The sequence below is a fragment of the Vidua chalybeata genome, chromosome 1 (assembly GCF_026979565.1).
Source record: "Vidua chalybeata isolate OUT-0048 chromosome 1, bVidCha1 merged haplotype, whole genome shotgun sequence".
Taxonomy (NCBI): Eukaryota; Metazoa; Chordata; class Aves; order Passeriformes; family Viduidae; genus Vidua; species Vidua chalybeata.
In genome coordinates this window covers 119,251,993-119,278,712 of record NC_071530.1, presented here as the reverse complement: position 1 = coordinate 119,278,712, position 26,720 = coordinate 119,251,993, and the positions used below count along the sequence as shown (strand labels likewise).

The 26,720-nt window shown below is 36.0% G+C and overlaps 1 protein-coding gene across 1 annotated transcript in view; it reads right to left on the bottom strand.

Annotated features, from left to right (window-relative positions):
* PREX2 (phosphatidylinositol-3,4,5-trisphosphate dependent Rac exchange factor 2) overlaps positions 1–26,720 on the bottom strand; it is a 141,497-nt gene that overhangs the window by 33,117 nt on the left and 81,660 nt on the right. Inside the window, exons 28-35 of the mRNA XM_053953106.1 lie at positions 25,637–25,719; positions 25,212–25,302; positions 23,841–23,969; positions 18,905–18,946; positions 16,057–16,274; positions 13,311–13,413; positions 11,640–11,783; positions 7,466–7,580 (exon numbers count right to left, since the gene is read on the bottom strand). Of these exons, the coding sequence (XP_053809081.1) occupies positions 7,466–7,580; positions 11,640–11,783; positions 13,311–13,413; positions 16,057–16,274; positions 18,905–18,946; positions 23,841–23,969; positions 25,212–25,302; positions 25,637–25,719 (925 nt within the window). The remainder of the gene's footprint in view (positions 1–7,465; positions 7,581–11,639; positions 11,784–13,310; positions 13,414–16,056; positions 16,275–18,904; positions 18,947–23,840; positions 23,970–25,211; positions 25,303–25,636; positions 25,720–26,720) is intronic.

The following is a 26,720-nucleotide window of genomic DNA, read 5'->3' as shown; positions in this document are numbered from 1 at the left end:
AAAAAAAAAAAAAAAAAAAAGGGAAAAAAGTCCAGTTTGCTCTATGCAACACTGCCCACTTTTCACCTGTTTTCCAGAATTTAGTCTCCAGCATCTCTACCTACATCCAAGAGCACTTGAAACCATCCTATTTTGATAAGAAAGGGAAGTTCTTCGACCACAGACCAGTTACAAGTGGCCTCCTGCTTCTCCCATCACTGTCAAAACAGCCAAACCCACACTGAACCAAATAATGCCAAGTAATTGCTTCCACATTTCTCTTTCAGATCATGGATGTCTCCTTTTTAGCTCTGGATATTCCAGACATGGAATATACTGTATAAAGAGATAACATGCCAAATATTCATCATGTCATTAGAGTTTCAACTACTGCAGGCTTGGGCTGGATTCCTATCAGTGACCAGGAGTGAAAGAAAAGGCTCTACCTCTGATCACTGCAGATACACATTCTCTGTGCTTGCAGCAGATAAGGAAAAGCAGGATGAACCTGATGTCTGCCTCAGTGAGCAAAGAGTCAGTACATAAAATCTACCAAGACTCATAACTTCCAATTACAGAACACGGTAGTGTTCTGTAAACAAAGGAAAAAAATACCGATAATAAATACTGATCCTATTCTGTCAAAAGTCTAAAGAAACAATTAATTTACATTTACAGAATGAGCAGAGCATGGAAAAAGGAAGAAAAATCCCAAAGCTAAATTCAAACCATCTGGCAATATCTTTTAGACCAGCTAGACAAATTTAATTTACTTTTCCCAGGATCTCTCTATTCTCTCTCCGGTCTTGCTTCACTTAGATGCAATGAATCTTAATTTCTGTTCTATCTAAAGTATTTCTCACTAAGTTCATCAGGAGACAAACTTAGCTATTATTTCTTTGTTATATCCTTCAGAGTGAATGCTTAATTTTCAATTAAAGACTGCATTTAGAGAAATTTACATCACAAATTTCTAGACATTTAGAAACACATCTTAAAAATCAAAGAGTCATTAGATTTCCAATGTTTATAGTCATAGGAAATACATGATAAATTTGTCTATGTAGCACTGCAGTCCAGCTTTACTGCTGCTGTTTTGAACACAAAGCTGTGTATCAAATAGGTAGTATTCAATACCAGGAAGCAGTTTTTCTATGTGATTTAGAAATATTTCACTGTAACAAACAGAAAATATCACAGAATCACTCTCTGAAACCCAAAGTCTCCTCACATCACTCTTCTAAATTTGATGGCAATGACAGAAACTGTTAGTTGCTCATTAACATGTCACTCCCTGACCTGAACAGACATGAAGGAAAGACCCACCACAGGACAAGAGTAGCACAAGGACAAGCAAGATAAGCTTCTTGACCACTTGAGCATTTGCTTTGGAAAAGCTTTCCACTGGAAACAGTGGGGCAAGGAGTCTGTCAGCCTTAAGGTGGATTTTAATGTATTTACTACAGGAATTGATATACAATCTAGCCTTTTTGATAATGCAGGTATTGCCTTGAGGCTTCATCATTTTGTTTCAGAGACAAGTTCTTTCTTTCACAGTAATTAAGTACCTTTAAGTGCATACATCCTTTATGTCATTGTAACTCATTTATAGCAAAGCAACTATTAGAGAATTTTAGTTCAGCCTGTAGCCATGAGTGCCATCACATCTATTTTCTGCCTTGACTAAATTATACAGGATACAGAAAACATTGTCCTGCCAAGAAGCCTGCAGCTTGAAGAGGCTGTTGTGCATGCATACATGCGTGTATAAATAAAAAAGATGTTATATTCCTCAGATTTTGTTCCATGTTTGCAGATATTCTAGGGGCAGAAATGGTTTCCTTTTTTTATCTTTCTGAAAGTCAAAAGAAACAAGAGACCCCAACAACATGAAAACCTCCTGAATTGTAACATCCCTAAATAAAGAATTCAATCAAATTTGCCATTGCTCTGTGGAGGATTACTTCTGACATAAAATAAATACAGGAGGCTTCAGACAGGAAAATTGTTTGAAGTTACATTGTAAATGAAACTCTTTAAAATGACAAATATTACATTCAGTGTAATCAGATGTTCAATGTAATGAGAGTAGTTAGCTAAATCATTTGTCGTTAGATTCACTGATTATAATTGCTTCCTTAGCATAACAGACTTGCATTTACCTCCCAAAATGATATCCAAGCAGCAACATAGGGAGAAAAACCCAACAAAAAAACCCAAGAAAACTCAAATAAAATCCACATTTTTTCCCCTTTACTGCTTGCTTTAATTTTTCTTCTATTATGGCTGTACATCAGACTACAGAAGTAGCTGCCGATAACCCTGGACACAGCTGACTTCAAAGAATAGCTCCAAATCACAGAATGGTAGGCAGGAAGGAAGGAACATTTTTTCCAGACTTTCTTTCCCTATTGATGCACAGGAGAGTTAATTACTATACAGTGGTAATTAACACCCACACCAGTGGTGGGGATGTACAGCTACCCTCAGCTGTCTTTCCCACAGCATGATCCTGTCTTTGGAGTAAAGAACTGGGTCATCATATAATCAGGGGTGTCACAAGAAAGTGCCATGCTGAGGATAAGAGAAAATTAATGGAAAAGCAGAACTCTCCTGACCTCACCTTCATCTATTATTTTTCTCATTTCCTCTGTACATTCCCAGTCGTAGACAACATAACATCAGAAAACAAATTTTGAAGGGGTTTAGATATCTAAATGCAAGCATACCTTTCTGAAGAAGCATTAAAATTGTTCATCTATATAAAAGCCATTAATTTCTCTAATTTCTTATTAGCTAAAAATTATCTGCATAGACAGTTTTGGAATCCAAGTAAGTATATTGATGTGCTGTTTTCAGCACCTATAGACCACTGTCATTTGCTCTTGCAGTCAGCAATGAAAGTGAAGCACACTGCAGAGACACAGAAGCTGGAAGTAGGCTTGGTACAGCCACAGCCCTGCACCCTGCTGAATGACCTGTGCCCTGAACATCCTCTCTGCCTTTGTGATACATCCCTTATGTGCACAGACTTATCCAGGAAAAAAAACCTCTTAAAGCATAGATATGCTTGGACTTTTCTGATTAAGCAGCTCACCAGAAGCACCTGTAGAAAACTGCATTTTAATAGAATGTCATAGAAGGGACACTTTTTACCCAGAATAAGAATTCAAACTACAAAAAAACCTACCAGCAAAAAAAAAAAAAAAAAAAAAAAAAAAAAAAAAAAAAAAAAAAAAAGAGATTAATCTGATAAAATGTTGAATACAGAGATAGGAAAACTGAAAGAGCAAGCTTCCTGCTGCACACTCAGATTCCCATCCTGGGCCAGCAAGTCCAAACCTATGATAACTTAGACAAACATTACAGAAGTTTTCATTCTGACACTGAAAATCCATTTTCAAAAATGGCTTACTTTTTGCAGGAGGCTAACCCCAAACCCTATTTCTCGAAGGATAAAAACTGTTCTCATATCCAACTAAATGTTATACTTGGAAATCATTGTTCAGTCCAAAGATTGGCTGAGCAATGGCCCTGCAGCTAACCTGTCTGCCAGGGTCTGTCTCAGCTTCCAACAGGTTTGCATCACAACCAATCTGACCATCACAGCACGGACCATAAGATTTATTTCTATTCAATTCAGTTAGAGCTAGCATACTGAACCTTACTGCAGGAAATAGACCTTTACCAGTTATGAAGACCATACTCAAAGGCCAGAATGTATTTTAAACAAATAATGCTTAAATTGTAATTTTGAAGCATTACTGCTTTAAGTTTACCCTCACATTTTTACAATTACATGACTCAAGACTTGCAAGACAATATTTAAATCAACCAAGAAGTCTGAGTAAATATAGTGCATTTGTGAGCTATTGTTATTCCTACCAGCATTTGTAGTAGTTATGGATTTGAACACCATTGTGTCCTGCACTGTTGAAGCAAAATAATGTCTGGTATCTTAACAGCAAAAGGATTGATTCAGGATGAAAAAAAGCCTGTTTGAAAGTCAAGGAGTACCAAAGGAGGAAGATGGGGACAAATGGGAGGAGGAAGGAGAATACAGAAAGCTCTCACTAACATTGACCTCCATAGTGGTCAGATACACAGGTTCTCTTTATTCCGCTGCTAAATTAGAAGACAACTGCTGCACTATCAAACACATAGTAATAAAGATCTTGAAAATCTCTGCTGACCTACTTACTTTCACTTGGATGTACTGAATGTTCCTGATTAGCAAACAATTTGATCAGGTTTAATTTACATTGCTGGCAACTACTAGCATCAGCTCAGTTCTCAAAGAGAATTTGAACATAACTTTATTTTCCTTATCAGTGTCACAGAAACGGAATTGGTGAACTATAAATATAAGTGCAATTTGAAAAAAAATAATCCAGCATGATTAAGAATAATTGTGGGTTAGATGATGAAAATTTCTCAGCAGATTGAAATCTTATAAACTAGGTATTGGTTGTTTTGTTGATTTTCTTTAAATGACATTTTTATTTGAATAAAGCACTTCCTACATACTGCTGGCATAGAGGATGTTGCCTCAGGAATTGTAGAAGAACTCAACTTGAGCTTGTCTTAGAACAAAAGTTCCCTTATTTTACTAAGATTCAAATATCTAGGGTTAATTCCATTACAGAAGATGGAGGGACATTTCCTCCTTTCCACATAAGCATGAAATTCTATAACCAATTTTCAACTGTCTTTCATGCATTCTCATAAAAATGATGATCTTATCAATGACTATTTCATAACTGAGGTAGTATTTGCAAAAGCCCCAAAGCAAGAACCATGAAAGACAGAGGCTCTTAAGATGCTCAAATAGGTGTCAAGGAAGAAAATTTTGCACCTGAATTTATTGCATCAGTTCTGATACAGAGTTCCAGAGTTATATATGACCTCTGCAATAAAAGCAAAGTTTCAGCCTCTTGACTTAATGGCTATCCTTTCTGAAATCCACTAAAAAATCCCTAATATATCTTTTGATTAATTCAAATAAATTATCTGTATATTCATCCATTTAAAGCACATATTGGTATGAGAGCTATCACACAAAAATATTCTATGCACTAAAACTTTAATACTTTACTACATGAAATTAAGAGGTAGATAGATACTACTAATTTTTTTTAATTTACTCTCCTGCTTGGGTACATACCAAGCTAGGCCAACATCTCTGTTTGCAACTGGGACCATACACAACCAAGGGGTCTCTTTTATTTCACAATATTACTGGAGCATTATTAACTCAATGCATCAGGAATAAGAGAAATTGAAATTATTTCCTGAGTTCTCATTAATGGATGCCTTGGCTGCAGTGTCACTGCCAAACATTGCTTTCTTTCCCACTCGTCCTCATGCTCTTCTCCCACTACTTTTTCCATTGCCATTGCTCCCACTTGCTTTTGGCTGCTGTAGTGATGGAAGGATTATAAAATGGTCATCAGATGGTCATTGAAAAGCAAGCAGCACATTCCTTTTCTACAGAGAAGGAATAACTTATGGATTGTATCTTGGATGACTTATTTTATTACTGATTAAGATGTGCTGCATAGAGGATTTCTTTCACGTGAAGTATTATTGCACTTGAGTATGTTTCCAGAGAATATTTAATTTCAAGCTTTTGTTTTTCTTTAGAGCAATTACCCCAATGTTAATATCCTTTGCTGCTGTAGTTACTTCATTAGATTCTCCTGGCCAAACACCTACACGGGCTAGCAAATAGCAGAACAAGAATGAAGCATCTGCCTCTCTGTTTTTCGTCTTCTCATTTTGTCAGTTATTTCCTGAAGCTGTTTGTGCTGCACTTAAGAAATGGGTAGAGTTCACCAGAAAGCAAACAAATCAATTACTGAATGTTCTAGTCAGACATTAGAGAGCTGAAAAAAAACATAAATTCTTTTCCTGTTCTTCTGACTGGGCAGAGAAGAGATAATCATGGTATGGGTAATGGTAAAAATGGTAATTTTTGTTAATGGTAAGTTTTTCATGGTAACTTCTTATAAATGTAGGCCTTGAAGCTTAGCAACTCATCAGAGCTGTGAGTCACAACACTGTAAAGAGGAATGTACCTCATTATAGCCACAGTATGAATGGAGGACCTAACTCATGAGGTAAGCAAGGTCAAGTAACACTAGAGCATAGAGTCAGGAAGAAGTTATTTTAAGGATTTTCATGGGAGGTTAAATTGGTCCTATTCATAGAAAAAAAAAAACAACACAAAAAGTCTTGACTTTTCTAACCGATAGAACCTCTTTCCAACACTAGCTGATTTCATCTAGGCCAAATACTGTCATGACCAAAATTCTCTGTAAAACTGATTTATAACATAAGCCTTGTGACATAAATACTCAGAAGGCACTTCTTTTCCCAAATAGGAAGTGCGAATACAAGAAGATGGAAAACAGACTAAATGAATACATTTGTCATTGACATACAAATGCAGACAGAGATGTCACACAGAAAAACATCAAATATACCATACTTACTGAATGTAATTGGCTTTAAAATCACTTTTGCTATAGCAGTACTTAGATCAAAACAGAATCTTGAAATTCCTTTAATAACAAATAAGATAAATAATTTTGCAAGATCTATGAAGAAAACCTTCCAGAGAGAACCAACAGGTAAAGGAATTGCAAAGAGATCCTCATTTATCTTCTTCCTTCTCCATTGTCCTTGAGCTTTTTTTAACTCCTGTTCTCTGCTGCTTTTATAAACTGCCTAATCATCCTGGTGAAATGACATTTCCATCCAAGTCAAGAATTTTAGAAGTTGAATAGATGTGGTTTTACCACAGTCCTGTGCACTCTTCAACTCACTTGGCATGTAAGAATACTCAAACAGGTGTTTTGCACACAGTGAGACACAAGAGCCATCTATGTACCCATTTTCCTTACTTTACTTCATAACTAACAGATTATTTAGTGTAATAGAAATTCTGTCTTTATGTGCAACTCCTTAATAAAATATGTACCAAAATACACAACTGCATAATTTCTACATATACTGGCAAGTATGCACTCTGTAATCCATAGCCATTGCTGATGCAGGTATCCAAATATGTCTGTATTCCCATTAGTATGGTGAGGTGTGGGGAGAAAGAGCAGGAAAAGAACATTGGTTTTCAAGTCCTATTCTGTAGAAATTAGGTAAATATGGTCTATAAAATTAGATCATAACGTGTAGCAATTCTGATGCTCCACTTGTGATCAAGTAGACCTTTCCTTTCCTATATGCATTATTACAACAACCAGGAGGCAATTACAGCTAAAACTTTCAGGAGAAAACAATTTTTGTAAAAGAAACTCAACAGTGCAGAAATCAAAAAAGTCAGAATCATGAATCTTGGATCTTACTCAATGATGAACCAAAAGCCTACCACCATACAACACATTTCAGTTTAAAGCTGTGTCTCAGAAACTGAATTGAAAAACAGAACTCTGTAAGCTAATTGCAGGAATGTTGGTTTATTACCCACCGTAGCTTCTGGTTATACTGCTTGACTTTTTCTAGTGAGGCAGCATTAATCTGAGCTTGAAATTCTTCCACTGAGACACTGTCTCTGTAATAGTATCCTTCCATGCTCTCCAAAGCTGTGAAATGAGAAAGGAGAGTGGAAAAGAGAAAGATCAGTATTAAATATTTAATAATTGCCTTCTTTGTAGTTTTGTTCACACACAAGTGAATTACTTTTTAACCCTGAGGCTGTGACCCTACTGTGAATTGCTGAGCTGTTTTCATATGTCATCAAATTCATACAGATCTCTCTTAAAAACTTCATTTACAAGAAAAATTAAATCTCTTGCCCTGTGGAAAATATAAAGGAGAACACTAATTTGAGTTCCTTTGCTCTAATTAAAGTATTCCTGCCTTTTGAATGCAAATGTGGGGTTTAAATCTGATATATCCTGGAAGAAAACAGTAGAATGAGCTGGGGTAGAGGAGATAAAAGATCAATGTAACCTTCACAGAGGGAGATCTAATAACTTCTCATGAAGCCTGATTTTGGGAGATATGGAGCACCTCAGCGATGTGCTCATTACCTAGAGGTTTCCCTAGTTTATCAGTTTACCCACTGATAATTTGAATACTTTCTTCTAGATCTGTAAAGCAAATTTTGCTGGATCTCTGAAAATGGCCTAGAAGTTCCTTTTCAAGGTAAGTGAAGTGAAATACTTGTCTGTGTCCAGCTTTGCTGTATTCATTTCACCAAACCAAGGACGAATATTGCTACAAGAACTCGGGAGCTAAACAGAAAATTCACTGAAAGGGTTCTCATTAAAATTTGGACTGGAAGTATTAAGATCTTCACATTAACAGGTCAACCACATCATAACATAAACCCCAACTCTTAGTGAAATATGATTTTTTTTTTTTTTTGGTGGAGAAGCATTAAAGGCTTTACAATTAGGAACATTGCCACTTTAGTAATCCAAACACATTCTAAGAACTCATCACCCTATCAGAAAATGCAAGCCATAAGCAGAGTTTTCATGGAAACAAGCCTTACAGCTTCAGCTGCACACAGAATATTAATTCTGCTTGTATTGCTTAATATGACCAGTTAATAAATAATTCATTCATTGTGAAAGAACATGCAAATTGCACTCCCCTTCTGTGCTTTCACAGTTTGTAATTCTACTTCTGTGCAAAAAATATTAAGTTCCTACAGTCAGACTTGATTCTTCTTTGGTTCTAATTCACACCAGAAAGCTCAAACAAAAATATCCACTGAACTCCATTTATAACAGCATGTTAACACAAACAGAATTGATAATCCCTACTGCTTATTTTACTGGCAGGAAGTTGGTTTTATTCAATTAGATTATCCAACCGGGAAACTCAGTCATCTGTGAGGACTGGCAGGAGCACAGAGTTCTGCCTCTCTGGGGCCACGCTCACAGGTGCAGGCAGGGACTCCCATGCTGTGTGCTCTGTCCCTGTGCTCTCTGAATGGTTCAACTTTCCTCTACCCAGTATATTAGAAAGTTCTTTTGTAAGGAAACTTTCCTTACAAAAAGGTCTTCTATGGTATTCTTCAATCCAAGATAGGATATTATGGCATAGAAGGCATAGAATAAGTGATCGAGACAGCAACTTGGAAGAATGGGTGGAATCAATAGGTAGTAGCTAATGGGACAAGGTCTGCCCAGGGGCCCACTACAAGCAGAGCATCACAGGTTCACTGTTGTTCAGTGTCTTTATCACTGACATGGATGAGGTAAGACAAGTTTGCAGCTGATACCAAACTGGGACAAGCAGTGGATTGCACCCAAGGGCAGGGTCACATAAAGAGCCACGCTCTTCACAATGGTACAAGCTGAAAATTCACACAAATTGAAGTAAGAGATGTTTCAGCTCAATAGAAAGAAAAACTTTTTCACCACTAGAGTGGTCAAGCAGAGTAACAGGCTGCCCAAGAGGCTGTACAGTTTCTGTCCCTGAGCGCTTGCAAGATGCTATTTTGTTGTATCAGCCTTTACACTACTTGTTAGACATTCAAGCCACAGCTGCTGCTCTTACGAGTGGGAGGTTGGAATAGAGGTCTCCTGAGGTCCCTCCCAATGTGAATTATTCTAACACTCCATGAAGAACTAAAAATAAATTTAAAACTATACATCATTAAGACACTATGTAACAATTTTAGAGAAAAATAATTTTCATTTTAAATAGTGTCTTTAAATTTACTGCTGAGATCTTAAGTGTAATGTAGGAAATAGAGAAATCTAAATGCTAATAGCAATATCTCAACAGCCCCAGCCACAGTCCTGCAAACCAGGACCCTTTTGAATGTGTACACACTTGAGTATGTGGTTGATCAAAACTGTTTTTTAGAAATGGAGAGATAGATAATACAGCCTGGGTAAACAACAAAAAACTTCAAAAAAATATTATCGTGCCAATCATGTAAATATGTTGACTTGTAATTTTAGGCATGGAGCTATGACACTCAGAATAGAGAAACACAGAGCTAAACAGTCTGATGTGTACTGACCCATGCCTTTGACAAAGAATTCCAAAAACTTGATTTTCTAAATGTTCTATTTGAAAATAACATCAACCATTGTATTTTAGGCAGGAAACAACTTACCTATGTTTAGATTGGGGGAGCAAAAATTCACAAAGAAACTTAAATAAGATTTCTATATTAGTTGCTAATAAATTTCAGTTACAGATGGGAATCTACTGAGTTAATTTGATGGCAGGTCAGCCAAACCTCATAGGAAAGAAGTGAAAAATAGAATCCCAATCCACTCATTAATGAGGTAAAAAAATCTCAAAATAATGATTTTTACACTAGGATTTAAAGACTTATCCAGGACTTCTAATTCTTGGAGTCCAATGGATTATTTTAGAGGATGATCCTTGAAAATTAAAGAAATTTGATATGATAAAGAAAAAAGAAACTTTCCATTCTACTGAAAAATATTAAGCAAATGTAAACACTTGGATGGAACCATATCCTTTTCCTTTAGCTGACTACAGATATGCTTATCATAAGAACCAAAATTTTTTGGCTATTGGAAACAGAAGTGGAAAAAATTTTGCTAAATAAATCCCAAAGTACATTGAATCCCCTCTCCAGTCTAAAAAAAAAACCAGTATTTCCAGGAATTCAGCTGAACCAAGGTATTTTCTGTTCTCTCTCAAGTGCTTTTTTTGTCTGCTCTACTGAAATTTACCTCCTGCTCAGTGTTCTCATTTCTCCCTATGACTGAAATCAATCTATTCATAAGAAAACCACTGAAGTCTTCATTAGTTTGTTTAAAAATCCAGCTCCAGGGATTTTCCTTTTTTTTTTAATTGTGTGTTTTAACTATATACTAAGTTTGGCTATTTATTTATGTTTCTGTGCACTATTTCCTTTTACATCCTCCTTGTCTATCAGAGACCAAGCTCCCCTCTAAAACTTCATTTGTATGCCTGACTTCTGCCTATTCCACACAGACCCAGGAAGCCTTTCACAAGGTGTGGAGTATTTTCAGCTCCCTGTGAAATCAAAGGCAGCTCAAGGCAATCAGCAGCTCACATTCACCATTTCAGTGGAGCAAACTTCACGCTCCTGATGACTGTAATGACACTGGAGCTAATGCAGGCTGCCTGGAATTTATGAACAGTCTGAGCATCAGCGCCGCCATTCCTCACGTTGCAATGTTTGCACAGCAATAACTACATAAGCCTGAAAATACTATTTAACTCTTCATAACATTTCAGGAGACAGAATTCTCAGGGGGATAACAATTTAGTCCTCAAATATGAAGTAATGGGAAAAGATTACAATAGCATTTGAAAAGCAAAATACTTCTAAGGGCAAGTTTCATGGTCTGACTATTGTCCATTAATGGCTAAAAAGAACAAAACAATATTGATAAATGAAGATTCACTCTTTGTGGTTGAAATCATGTAACTGGCATAAACTTAGAAATTTATAACCATGCCTCTATTTTTTATTACAGACATCAGAATTTCTTCAATTTATATTTTAATTCCAAGTCCTCAACAAACACCCACATTAAACAACATCTAAATATAAGCATTGTACCCTTATGACTACAGAGGATTCAAATCACAGTAAATAAATGGGAGTTTAAAGAGAGTTAGCTATTATGTGAAAAAAAAAGCAGGGCAGGGTGAATTTAACCTCAAGTTACCTTGTGAAAAAAGTACTGGGTGGATTTTAAATCCTCCTCCATTCTTCAGCCTTTGCGGAAGCTGTTCAAAATGGTAACCATCAAGGTAGAAGTAAACCTTCAGTGTTTGCCTGCTTCCTTCTGCTTGGTATGTGATTGGTACATCTAAAAATACAGTCAGTATTACAATTTGATTGTAAGCAATGACACATTCTTTTCCAGAAACTGCTGCACACAATTCATGCAGTTAGATAAAAAAAATCACTTCAGACACAACATTCAGTATTTTTCATTATACATTTGTTTCCATAGGTAAGTCTCCAAGTTGAAAACAGTAACATAGTGACTTGCATTAGTATTATTATTATTACATAGATTTTTTTTACTGTGAGCATAAATCACATTGTACCTAAATGCTAAAGATTCCAAAGGAACATTTTCACTACTTAAGGTAATAAGAAAATACTTATTTTCTCTTATTGATTATGCAGAATCATAAATGAAAAAAAAAAAATTTTTGCCCGTTCTTGGGCTACTGTAAACATAGAGTGACTCTGGTGGCAGCACTTAAACCAAAAGAAAATACAGAATTCATTACAATCCTTGAACATGTGGTGTTCCTGTTTATTAGCACAGACACCTCAGTTGAAAGATCCTGCAAGATGAACAGTTCATGACATAGGTACAGAATTAACTCCACATTAGGAGGCCCTTCTGGAACTGCATTTCCATGTTGTTACTGGATTTAGCAGGGTTTCTTTAGAAAACACTCTGAGCAGGGGCCGTACTTGAATCAAACCAAAATAACTGTGGTCTTACACAGGCTAAATCCTACCTATCAGCCCTGTGCTACTGAATTCTCCCAAGCAGAGCAGCTTTGTGGAGTAGCTTTTTGTCTTCTAGTTTTGGTTATTGCAGAAGTTCTCTCCAGTGTGGTCTTAATCCAGCAAAGGAATTGTTTCAGAAGGGCTTGATGTGAAGCAGACATGCTTTCCTCCCTTCCCAGGGGACTTACAAGACAGGAAAAAAATGAGGCCCTTTTGCTCACTAAACAAAGTTCACTGCAGGACAAGATCTACTGGCTGAACATACATTAATAAAGGAATGGCTGAAAATGAGCAAAGTGTATGAACAGCAGACTGCAAAGACAGTCCTTTCCTGCTGAGTTGGGCAAGTTTTGTGAGGAAGGATTCTGGACCCTGATCATCTGCAGCAGCAGGTCTCACAGAAATCTTCTTGCCCAATTTAAAGTGATAATAATAGTGCCTGTCTTGTCCTCTCAAGGAACTCTTCAAAGAGTCATTTATTTTTCACACAAAAAAATGAAATGTAGTTTATGCTTCTTCATCTCATATCAGTTGCGTTTCCTTACCAAGACCTTCAAGCTATTTTTACACATTTCTTCAACAACAGCTGGGTCTTCCAGGGACTTTCCTGATGCAGTCACATACTCCCAATGTTCATACTCCCATAAGCAAACAATTTTTCCCCCAGGGTTACTGACATTGCCAGATAATGATTCTGCAGCGTCGCTGATGATAGCTGTATTTCAGTACATTTACAAGTATCACAAGAGCTATACATCTACTTATTCTCCATAATTCCAAGTTGTATAAGATTCCCTGTGGGAGGTGATGTTCTAGGAACAAAAAATGTTACAAAACAAGTAAAACCCAGATATTAATTACTCACTTGCAACTAGTGGTTCTGGCTCTGATTGTCTGAAGTAGAAAGTAACTTTTTCCAAGTCAAACAATGCAACCAATGTGTCTTCTAGCATAGCTTGTTCATCAGCCTAAAAAAGGCAAAATAAAAATTGGAAAGGTCATCTCAGCCAGATGTTTTCCCTACCAGAAATAATACAAGAGAGCAGGACATAAAATTAACTGCAGAGTGTTACACAACATTTCACTGCTGCAGTGTATAACCAATTTAACTCCTAGATGAGGTAAATATCTTTGTTTCTGCTGGCATTTTCCCCTTTATTACTAGTTCAGGATTATTAAAATTAATTTTCTTCACATCATACAGTAAATTAACAGGTAATTTATAGCTACCATTATTTCTTATGTCTTTTAATTGAGTCATTCTGTCATTATTCTGTAAGATACCAGATTTTAGCACCTTGTCTTGCCACCAGGTCTATCTTGTAAAGCAACAGAAGGTAAATGTGAAAACTATCATTTTTTTAGCAATTTTCTTCTAAAATTTCCATAACTTTAGGATTTCACTTATGAACAACATATAAGAGTTTACTGTGTCCACTCTAAGAACCAATATTTGAACCAAAAGCTCAGAGAATTTACAGCTCAGGGTGACTTGCACTTCACCTACAAAACTCTAGGCACAAATCAAATACATAGATGTGCCAATATTCTGATTGCACCTATAGTTCACTCTGTGTACCCCTGAGCTAAAAAGATAGTTAAAGAGATCCAAGATTTCTCAAGACACTTAACTGAACCTTTAAAAAAGAAAATAGTAATCTACAATTATGTTTACCTTGAGTTAACTATACAGACCAATTATAGCTTAAATCAATATCACTTAAATAATTCTATTCCTTATACAGCCCTCCCCTGGCTCTTTAGATTAGCAAGAGCCAAAAGGAAATTGGAATCATGCATTTTTCCCCCTCGAAGAACTGATACAGTAGGATGGCAAAGAAAAATAACTAGTTGTCCATAAACTGACAATAAATCATAGTTTACAGAATGTAAAGCAAGTGCCAGAAGAAAAACCTCCATTCTTTTCCCTGATCTATATAGTGAAATAGCATTCCCCCTTGTACTTATGAAAAAGCAAATCTGCTAGAAATATCTTGTCTTCTGGTTCAATTTATGAAGTCTATGGACAGAGTGATTTTGTCAGCAGAATAGTCTGAATACCATAGAGCAGCGTGGGAAAGTCTTGCACAACTGCTCATTTTTTACTGAACTCTGGCCATAATGAGTGCAATTTCCTTCAAATACCCTTGTTTAAAATAACACAGATCATTTGTAGGCCAAATAGAGCTGAGAAGGTATTGAAAAAGCTGCCTTTAAATACAATTCCCTTGGTTAAGAACTGTTAGGCAGAAAAGACTGAACTTTATTTTCAATTGGACAATGCATACTGCAGATATCTGATTATGAGAAAATAGTTGAGTAGCACACATTTTCACTACAAAGGAAATCACTGCAATCTTGAAAGAAAAAAATATCATTATTCAGAGCTGTAAAGACAGCAGTTGCTTTGTCATAACACAACAACAAAGCACATGGAAAAACATTAGACAGGCACCAATGGAATTTACTCTTGAACTCTAAGTATTACACCACCTCTTGGTGCTACACATTGTCAAAAAGCATCCAGGACTCAAAACTTGAGTCCAAGCTTCCCAGACAGTGTTCCTCATGTGGATAAAGAGTTCCCCTGTTCCTCTGAGGCCCTGATTATATCTGTTTATAAGCTGCACACATGCATGCAAACCCACGTACCACAGCTGCTTGTGACGTAGTTGGTCACACTGGCTCTCCAACAATAGCATGGACTGAGACTTTATGACTGTGATTTAGAAATACCTTTATTTGTATTGGTTTCTTCTGCTTCTAAAGTTTTTTATGTCAACTTGTCAGCAATTTGCTGCCAAGACAGACAAGGAGAGGGAAGAACATCTTTGATACTATGAACATCATCTAAGAACATTTTTGATCAAAAATGGAGTTTTATTTTTACTGAGCAACTCCAGAGGTAGAGAAGACTGTCATGGAGCAGTCAATGCAGACTATTTCAGTTCCTCTGGTTAGCAGGAACCAGTCTACTGTGAGAAGCATCTTAAATAGCTAAAGAAGCACTTTGGATAACTGAGGATTAAGGGACTACAAAGCTGTGTCCCATTTTTAATTGTTTCTTAAGCCATGGCTCTTTGCCAAGCCTTGTGAAGAAACAATTTCCAATTACTCTGACAGGCTACAAGGATTTTCCATATGACAGGAGCAAACAGAGCAGCATGTTTACTCCTTCAACTACTTTACACTTCTAGTTTTTTAGGGCAAAGGGTGGTAAAATTACCTAAACCAGGTATATTATTTATCTTGTATTGTTGCTTATTGCAAAATGAACTTCTGCTTATCACTAATACTGCATTCAATCCCAGGGAACAGCTACAACAGCAGTGGGAAGTCAAGAGTAAACTCACTATGTGCTAACTCAAAGCAAACAGAATACTGTCTTTGTGGAAAACTTATTTCCCATATCATAACCAAGCTGTAATTATCTATATCAGATCCCAAATCTGTAATTATCAGAATTGTAACTTTCCCAAATAGCAGCTAAGTACCAAGATTAACAAAAAGGACACAGAAAATCAGGTTTACATCTGAGACTATTTAACCATGTCCCTGGTTCAGGGAATGAAAAGGGGCCCTGACCAAGCAGGAGACATGAGGAGTCTTACCAGGTTTGGAGAGAGCAGGGACTGGAAATGAAGGAGAAGACCCGCACTGGCTATCTGTTCCAACCACCTTCTGCTGGCCTCCAGAGTCTCCATTTCATACTCTTTGTTGTTGTCAAACATCTGATTTAAGGCCACCATCAGTTGCTCTGAAAACGCACAGACTGTGGCCACCAGGCTCTGACAGAAGACCATGTCTCGCCTCAGTTGTATCTCACTATCTGTGAGGCGTAAAAGCCAAAAGCAAAATTAAACAGGAGATTAGTTAACAGCAAAGAAACTAGGCTGGAATTCCTTATCTAAAAAACACATCATTTTTATGTCAAGCAATTTACAAGTTTACAGCCTAATGTTATCTCTAGTTAATAGTACTCCATGACCTAATTTTCCATTTTCTTCATTAAAATATTATGTTATAATTCTAAAATTGCATATGAGTGTATTTAAAATCTGGAACTTAAAGTATTTCTTTATAAACAATGTATGTTTCTCTCATAGATTTTAATGTACATGCCATAAATTCTATGTACTTTTAATGTCACAGGACAACAAAGGCAAGTCAGATCTCCTTGCTGCAATATGAGAGCAAGCTGGGCCCACAAACATTTACTTTCCACCAGAAAGCAAGGGCAGTGAGAAGCTCTTAACATGACTGCCTCATCTGGCCTTCTCCACAGCTACCAGCTGGGGAGGGCAGATGAAGGCTGTCTGCTGGAAAGCACAGTATTGCTACCAGAACATGATCTATCCAAATAAAATTTATATGAATGTGAATCTATAAAATAAGTACAAAGCAGCATCACATAGCCAGGAAACAGCAGAGATTTATGGTGCCAAGAAAGTCCAGAAAAGGTCTGTAGGTAGATAGCTATGGAACATTAGCAGGTGATTTAAATTAGGGACTAGCTAACCTACTAATTTATTCTGAAGGGCATAGGTATTAGATTAGCTAAAAGTCAAAAGAATTAGAAAGGGAAACATATCTTCAATAAAGAACAAAACTGTGATGATAAATATTCAGTGCTTCTTTCTTGTCCTCTTTTCTGAAGGTCTTCAAGTAATTTTATCATTATAAGCTGTTAGGCAAACATCAATCACAATGGTACAGGTAGACTTAATCTTTCTCAGAGCAAGAGAAGCAGATCAGGTGATACAGAGGTCTTTCTGAAGCCTAAAATATTTGTCTTTGCTACTAGATTGCTCTTCCCCTGAGAAGCTTAGGTCTTTTTCCAACTTTTCTGTGGAGCTGACAAGAATTCTGATGACTGGATAAGTCAGCAGAAATTATTCGGTACGCACAAAGTTACTACCAAATTTAAAAATGTGCTTTTTGGACTCCAAATATTTCTCAAAGTAACCTCATTCTGTCTATTTTTTTCTGAGATCTTCTGCAATCTTTTCCTCAGATATTGATAATAGTGAACACTCTTTTGCTATGATTTCTATTCTATTTGACAGCTTCTCAGAACCTTGGGAATATTTTCCATAAATGGCCAAATCACTACTGTTTATGCACAGTGACTCAATGTTTGCTGTAGTTGTTTTGTTTGGTTTTTGTTTTGTTTTGGTTTTTTGATTGTTCAAATCAACCTCTCTGATTCTCTCAAACTGTGCAAATCCAGAACAGAGAGAATTTTTATCTTTAAAAAGTACACACATCTCCAGCTTCAAAAATCCCACTAGCTTCTCCACAGTCAAAAACTTTCCAATGTTCCAATTGTGCTCAGGATTTGAGCCCAACAGACATTGTTTCCTCACTTTGCTGAATTTTATCTCTTTCTTTCTAACAGCAGCTGGCTTCCTCTGTATTTCCTGCTTCTGAAGCAGCCCTCCAAACACATTTCTGAATCTCATTTAATACTACTTGAACATCAGATACTGAATATAAGAACACTTTGGGGTCCTTTTACAAAAATATTTTTATACTAAATAAACTAGAGAGTTTACCAACTTATAAAACAACATAAATAGGGAAAACTACTTCTAAAAAATCAAGTCTAGGACATTTTATCAACTCACTTCTTATTTTAGGATAAATGAGGAATTACTAAAAATTTTTCTAATATATTGAAGAAATCTGACAACAAAGAAAGATTCTAATCCCCCTTATAAAATTGTTCTTGTGTGTCATAACAAAATTAAATCATGCATTCATGTAGTGCTGTAAGATGGTCAAAATAATGAACTTTTACCGTTAAATTGGACTACCTACTTGAACATGTAGGCACCTAAAAACTGTAGGGAAACATGTGCCATAGATTTTATTATTTTTTAAATACCTATTCAGTGACATTAATTTTGCAAACACACATCTCTATTTTGTGTATTTTAAGCTGTATGCTGTATGGCATGATAGTAGAATTAATACAGAGAAAAATCAGAGTCCTTCCAGAAAGGTGGATCTTAAATATTGTCTAAAAATAGATAAAAGGAAGGGTATGGGTTAAAATAGCAATATAAATCTGGAAACAGATGGGAATTAAAAGAAAAACAGCAAATAAGAAAACGCCCAAAGAAGAAAGACAGCTGAGACACTATGCAAAAGCTGGCTGTTTAGTTCTTATTTTATCTGCCAAGATCTGGAGTAAATGACCAGATAAGGTATTTTGCATTGAAAGGGAAAAAAAAAAAAAAAAAAAAAAAAAGAATGTGCAGTGTTTGTTAAAAAGCCCTGAAACTGTGTTCTTCAGGAATCCTTACTCTAAACAGTGGGATGAAGTTGCTGATTATCAGGTTTTATCATATCTGAGATTTTCCCCCTTAATGTAAACACAGTATTTCTGTTCAAAAGCAAAAATTATCACAAACCATCCACATTCACTTCCCTCCCTCCTAAAACAAGCAAAATTACCTGTATATTCTAGAAGTGCCAAGAGTATTCGTGCCTTCACCTCTTAAAGAAAAAGAAGACAATATTTTGAGGTAATGGTTAAAAGTGTTTTCCTCAACATAATATTGCATTTACAGTTTCTCATTTCATACCAGCTTAACTTCAGCTTCTTTTTAGGCAATACTGATTCATACCTACAAAACAGTAATGAGTCTCAACTTCACTTAGTTGTACATATGGCTTGATAAAAACTGATAATAATCAAAAGCACCATCACTGAGAAGGACACATGAAAAGGCAGCTGCTATCTCAGAGCACATGTCTAGCAGCTGGCCAGAGCAAATCCATACATTAAGAATTCCAGTCCCAAAACTTTGAAAAACAAGACCAGTTTTCACTGATTCCCACATTATCCTAATTCTTTCTTCTCCTCCTCTTGTACTCTTTTGTTCACACCCAAAAATCTCAAATGATCCCTATTTTAAAGTGTACCAAAGCATTTAGGAAAAATGCAACAGCATTTTCATTTTACTTCCAGCCTTCAGATTTTATTTTGCTTCAAAAATGTCTTTTCACTAAACAATCTATGAAATAAAAAAGTACAAATTAAAAAAAATCTTAACTTACACAGGCAAAAATGCACAGGTTTATCGCTCTTTACACTTCCCCCCCCCCACACACACTTTTATGTTTTCCTTGGAGGGAGCTGCTTTTCAAAGGCTGCAGGCAGGCTGAAGGAAGTGCACTTTATGTACCAGAGCACAAATTTAAATACGTTAACTAGTGCTGCAAGATACAGGCAGATTAAAATCTGCCATAACCTTAGAGAGTGCCAAACCTTCAGCACATCAGTTGTCCTACAGGTACTACTTGGAGGAACACAACACTACTTCACATGCTTTCACATCTTTCCAAACCTTCTTTCCCACATCCAAGTTTCTCTGCAGTGCTATTCAAAGCCCTGTTCAGTGCACAAGCAGGGCTGAAACTGGCTATATAAACAATAATAGAATTTGGTAATTAATTTCCCCTACACTGTTACTGCCACAGTACCTCAAATACAAACACTCAAACATTAAAAATTACTAGTTATTCCTGACAATTCCTGGTTCTAGGTTGTTTCCTTAGCCTTCTGTCTTTCAAAAAAAGAAAACACAACCTCTAATAGAGATTAACAACCTGGCATCTTGGAGTCTGAACATAACTTAGTAACTGAAAAGAGAGTGTAGGGAAATGCAGCTTTTATCTGAATGACTTAGATACACTGAGGCTATTACTTGCAGCTTGTTTTAGATAAGATTTGTTGAATTCTTTGAATTCAAAAGAATTTGAGGTATCTATAAATAATGATTTCCTGCTTATGGGGAAATCACAGGACACTGCAACTCTCTTTTATCATTGCTATAAGTCTTCTGTGCTTCAAAATATTCCCACAGGCAAAAGAACATTTTTAGATCATTTGTCTACTTACCTGGAGTTAGAGGTGAACCTTGGATGTCAATCATTTGCTTTTCAAATGCTATGAAAGTTCTCACTCTTTCTTGCTAAATGTTGTATGGAAAGGACTAACTCCCTAGCAGTTTCTCTTAGATTCTGATTTGTAATGCAAGATGACTTCAGTTTCTTTTCTTTTTAAATATTCTTTTGTACTTTATTTGAAAAAAAAAAAAAAAACCATGTTATTCTGCTATTCTGATCTTTGCTAGGTAAGGCTAGATTTTAGATTTATTTTTCTTCACACCTGAAAATATTTCAAAAAGACAGATTTTACACTGCATGGCTTATTATTTAAATTGAAATACATTTTTTTATACCTTCAATAACCAAAAGGCTCCGTCACATCTCACTCCTAATTTAAAATAGCTGAGAACTTTCTCAATTGCATCATATTTCCCGTTTAAACTTAAAATTACAGTGCTAGAAAAATAACTGCACTTCCTCATGTAGTTGCCTGACTAGCTGTCGAGAAATCTGGCTTGCTCCAGAACACCTCTTCTTTTGATCAAAAATCTTACCTATTTTTTCTGCAGGAAAAAGCAATTACAGAAATGTTTCCTTCTCTTTATTTTGTTTACACCCTTCTGTTATTTAGTCCCTTTCTTTCCATCCATCTTATTCATTTTCCTGGTTCCTACTCCAGTCTTTTCCTCCTGTGCTTTCCAATACTTGTGTTACATATCTCACACAGATTCACAATCAAGTACCTACATTATTCTTCCTCTATTTGGTGGCTGCCCAATTCCTGCCCTGACTACTGCCCTCTCCACCAAAATCAAGTACTTCACCTTCAAAGATCTGCCTGTGCCAACAACTTATCTTTAGCTTTATTGGTTTAACAATTGATTAGGCCCAGTCAATCCAAGAAATAAATTCATTCTTTTATTTAGCGACTTAGCTCCAGATAAATCTGCACAATACTTCAGAGAACTCTTCAATGCTAGCAACTAGATTAGCCTTCTAGGCTGGCCTTTTACTGTAACTATTGAAATTTTTTTCTTTCTCTAATGATATGACAAGGCAAATGAAATGAGACAAAACAATGTCCAGCTATATTTTAATTTTACTGTTAAGGAAGGTTCTGTTGTTTTTTTTTTCTGTTTTCTTTTTTTTTTTTTTTTCAATCTGTGCACAGCTTCATGGATTTTTTTAATAGTTCTCCCAATCCCAACACTAATAAACAGAAAACTGACAGACCAGAGCAATCATCCTCAAGGCATTCTGAGTTTTCCCATTTCATCATATTTATTAAACAAAGTAAATAAAAGGAATCTTATTATCTAGGACTTAAAACATTTCATCTTTGTGAGGCTCCCATGTCTCCTGCTTTAATGCACTAATCAATCTAATCTAATAGATTCTGCAATGCAACAGAATAATGAATAAAAAACTAAAATATCCTGTGATACTTTTATAAAAAGAAAAATGAGTCAGTTTTCAATAAGGAGATGAATTTATTGTATTCATCCTTACTTTAGCATTGAGCAGTAATGGTTAAGTATAACAAATGGAAGTTTTAATTACATTTTTTTTGTCCACTGTGAGTGAAGTTGTATCCATGGTCTCCTTTGACTACTTCCTCTTAGAAGAGAAAAATGTATCAGCTTCCCTCAATTACTGAAATATTGTCTTTTATTCAGAAACAAACAGGAAGATTCTTCTAAAATCCCAAGACACTGTTCAACTTGGTCTCACAAGCCCAACTAAACAGTCATATAAGGTGGCACCTTTTGGGTTTTTTCCTAAATCAAGTGAATAAGAGGGGAATTGTGCCATATGTTAGGTTTTCAGCCATAAATAGCTCAGGGCAGTACTGGTGGTTCTCCTGGGTATCCAGACCAGCTGTGAACACAATGTATGATGGCAAGACAGGAAGGAAGAAATCAAGAAATGAAGACACAAAGGGAAAATTTAACTGTTAAAAACATTATTAACTCTGCTTCTTGTTCATCTGATTTCAGTTAAATCCAGCTGCTGGTTGTTTCTCAGTACTGAGTATAGTAAAAAATAACTTTTATAGTACAAAGGGGCAGTAAATCATTTGGACTTTGATGAACTCTCCCACAAAATTTTGAATAATCTCAGCTCAATATTGAGGGTATATAACCACTGTTAAAATGGGTTAGGTCTACTAATTCTATTCATGGGCAAGCAAGTTATGTGAAAATGGTTTGGTAATCTTAGCTTCTGAAAGGGATAAGGAAGGTTCATAAGACATTTCCATTCCTCCTTGACTTTGAAAGAATGATTAATACTTGGAAATAATTTGTTTTAAACTGAAGAAGGACCCACAGAAAAAAAAAAGGAATTCAAAACTATTTATTAATTTTTCACTCAATGACAGCCACCATTAAACTAAAAGGAGTATTCTTAGTATTGGAGAGTCAACTCACTGTGATTGACTTCAAAAAAGAGACATTTATGTGTTGTTTTTTTAATTTTCTAACCCAGTGTCTGAAAATATGATGTATCTCAAATCAGAAATGCCAAGTCAGAGAGGGAAGAGTTTGTTTGGTTTGGCTGGTTGTTTTTTGAAAGTTTATAATAATAAGATTTATCACAAAGGTCTTTCCCATTGGTCTGATATTTAACAGTTTCTTTAAGGGACACTGTATAAACTAGCCCAGAAACAGAAGAAGCTAAACACACACAAATAATTTAAATCTAGTCCTAAGTTTTTGTTCCCACACAGAATCTTAGCACAGGCATTTTTATAAAAATAATTTTACTCTTTATTTCTGTTTCTTTATCAAGCAGCACAGGAAATAAAGCAGGAATTAAAGGCAAGAGACTCTGGAAGGAAAAGGCCAGTTACTTTCTTATGAGGACAGGGGAGAAAGCCTAAACCTTAGCTCACTGTCACTGGGTGGTAAAGAGGAGCAGAGTACTTGGTAACTTCTATACAGTGGTGGAAGGGAGGCAGAGGAGGAGTCCATCCATCAGTTGGGATGGATTAAATGAAAACCATGGCTTTATAGCAGAAGGAGTGATAATGGCTCCAGAAAAGCACAGAGAAGACCAAGGTACAGGACAAAAGCTGCAGAGACTTTATCTCTCCAGTTAAGACAGTGGAAAAAATAGTTTAATTTTAATAAAAGCCTCATTTTGATGTATCAGTCGCATGAAGTTCTGTGACAAATCAGTCAAGCCCATTGGACTTCAGTAGCAACTGCAAAACCTACCACATCCAACATATGACTCCTTTGTTCTCATTTGCCAGAAGACTACTTTCTCTTCAGAAGACTATTTTCTCCTCAGCATCTAAAGCCAACAGGGTAAGTACAAGACAGCTGACATAAACTCCACTAACCTTGTTATTGAGAGTACAACCTATCTATAGGCTACACTGTGTTCCACAAATCTTGCCTAGAAGCAGCAGGAAGCAGCTGTACCTCTCCCCTTCCCTTCCTTCTGTATCATTAAGGAAGGGCATATTTATGATCAAGTTGTTCTCACTAACCTTCAACAAATTTTCTGATATTCTGGGCAAGGCCCCGGACACTGCTGGGGAGGTTCCAAGGGTCTTGCTTGATGTGGAGTCGTAGCCTCTTTGGACAGCTGAGCTTTGGTTCCATTTCTTGCTGAAACTCTAAGCAAGGACAAAAATAGTATTTTTCTGTTTAAGCCTCCTGGGAAAGTCACAGCAAGATATTTTTTTTCTTAAATGTTTTCACTGCTCAAGGAGTTGGCAACTTATTTAACTGTAGTTAAAGCTATGGTGACAGATCTAACAGTCATCCAAGCTCCCTGCTTAACTCTAATGAGAGAGTGAGCAGCATCCCCAGATATGATTCTTTCTGAAGCAGGTACATAACAAGGTGCATAGTAAGTGGGACCCTGGAACTTCTAGAGGCAAAATTGTTTCAATCAGAAAATTAAATTTAAACCAAAATTACTTACTTAAAAAAAGAAAAAAAAAAAGGAAAAAAAAAAAAAAAAACTAACAAAAAAAAAAAAAAAAAAGAAAGAAAAAGAAAGAAAAAAAAAGGAAGTTATGTACTCTTGTACTCTTTCATGCAAATTCATTTAACAGGTAGCAATTCAGGCTTTGTAAAACCTCATAATTGGGGTAAAAAACACCCTCTGGCCACTAAACCCAGTATTCTTTGCTAAAAGACATGTGTAGGGTCAATACACCTTACTGCTGATATTAATAAAACAATCATTTTCCCACTGAACTTTTTTTTAAAAAATCAGTCTACTGAAGGAAGTTTCTATTTTTCTTCACTTTTCTATTTTTATATTTTTCATCATTTATGACCACCACCAGATGCTTATTTATACCTTTAGACTTAAGCAACCATACAAGTGGTAGTAGAGTGTCTGAATTTACATACAGGATACTTCTTTTTAAGCAATCGGTAATACGTACATAAGTATATATTTGGCATAAATATTGCTGTGACAATAAATTGCAAATTTTTTATAAATCAACTTCAAACATAATATAACTACAAAAATAATAAAAATATGGCATTAGCAATAAAGTAGATCAGGAATGGCTTCAGTAGTTGCGACAAAAATGTATTAAAAACACCTGAAATATAATAACACTGCTTCTTGCTCCAAAAACCTCAGCAATACGACAGTTCAGAGTCTAAAATTCAGTTGAATTTGAGATTTTTTTCCTACATTATGCAATAAAATATAATGAGTCAGTTTTCAACTAAGAATTAATATCTATTTTAAATGAACTTCAACAATCAATTATTGCAGAATATACCAAGATTAAGCAAAATCAGTCCTTTAACACCAGCTCAAGGAGAGGACAGCCACTGCCATGTACTCTTCAAGCTATCTTTTCATTCTCATAGCTAGAATGAAATGTTACCTTGGAGGCCTCGACCTGGTGTAAAGTACTTCGTCTGCTCAAAGGCCCTCATCACAGCTGGTCCTTTCAAAAGATTGACGATTGAATCGACCTGTTGGGATCAAGGTTCTGTGAGAAAGATGCTTTTTTCAGCAACAATTAGAAATTCTTTCTGTAAGAAATGTGGACTACTGACAAGCAGCTTTGGATTTTTTCTTACCTAATGGCTCTAGTTAAAGTAACAAACTGAAGAATGTTAGACTAAATTTAAGGGTCTGTTTAATTTACAGTTTTGGACTATTTACAGAAAGCTGAGGGAAAATGAGTAAATACATACCATCTCAGTAAACAGTGGGAAGAAAAATTAAAAAGAAGAAGTATTTTCTAAAGACATCTTAGCTCAATCACAGGCATCAATATCAAAGCCAAGAAAAATAATCTCATACTTGACCAAAAAGATGCTCCAAGCAGCTATGGAGCTTGTCCTGTTTATCATGGGAGATTCGAACACTTATGGGAAGCTCATCACCTGAAAAATATTTTAAAATGAGAAACTGTTTAGAAGCTTCAGCATGTTTTCCAAAACCTTTGCAGCTTAGATAATCTGCTTTGCACACAGACTGGTGCTTATATTGTCAGGACTGTAGTAACTATGTAGGGAGACTATGATCTCTCCTACATAGGGAGACTACGTTCTCCCTACATATTTTTAATTTATTAGTTACTCGATAATACAGAAATAGCTCTTAAAGAAAGGACCATATTCAAAACCCAACTGGTCATGGTTCTTGAAGACTTGCTCTAGGTGAGGGGGAGACTAGACCCCTCAAAAGGTGCCTTGAAACCTCAACTGTTCTGTGACCAGAACACGCAATTCTTCTCTTCTGGAGAACATACTAGAACTAGAACTCCATACTAAATAGCCAAGTAGTGTGAACCCAACATAGCAGACCACAAAGTCACTGAAATGCATTCAGTGTGAAGTTTTTATAAGGACTGTACAGAATTCACAGTCCTAATGTTCTTACTAACTGAATGGTTCTGAGATTTTAGTAATTCAGCAAAAATACAGTACCCAAATTATTTTATATGAAGCTTTTAGCAGCACATACCACATCATTTTCTGAGAAAGTGCAAAGGAGAAGGACTCTTTTAGGTCACTGTCCTGTCACTTGCTCTTTCAGACAACAGGCGATATACTTTGAACTCTTTCAAAAAATGTTGAAAAATTGAGCTTAAAACTGGTTTTCCTCCTTGATGTTGGTTACAGACAAGAATTAGCCACTTGATAATTTATGATCCAAATTTATTCAAGGTTAATCTAGACTCATTTTTCTTATTGACAGCACTTTTCTGTCCTTGATTTTTTTTTTTTAGCTCCTTCAGTCCTTACAACACTTACAACAATTATACCTCTTCACAGGATTTTAATTGCAACAGAGCACAGTGCCCAAGACCCCTGATCTGGAGTTAGCCAGGTTAACTTTGGAACCAGCTGAAAATTAGGCCAGCAGAGAGTGTGAGTTTCCC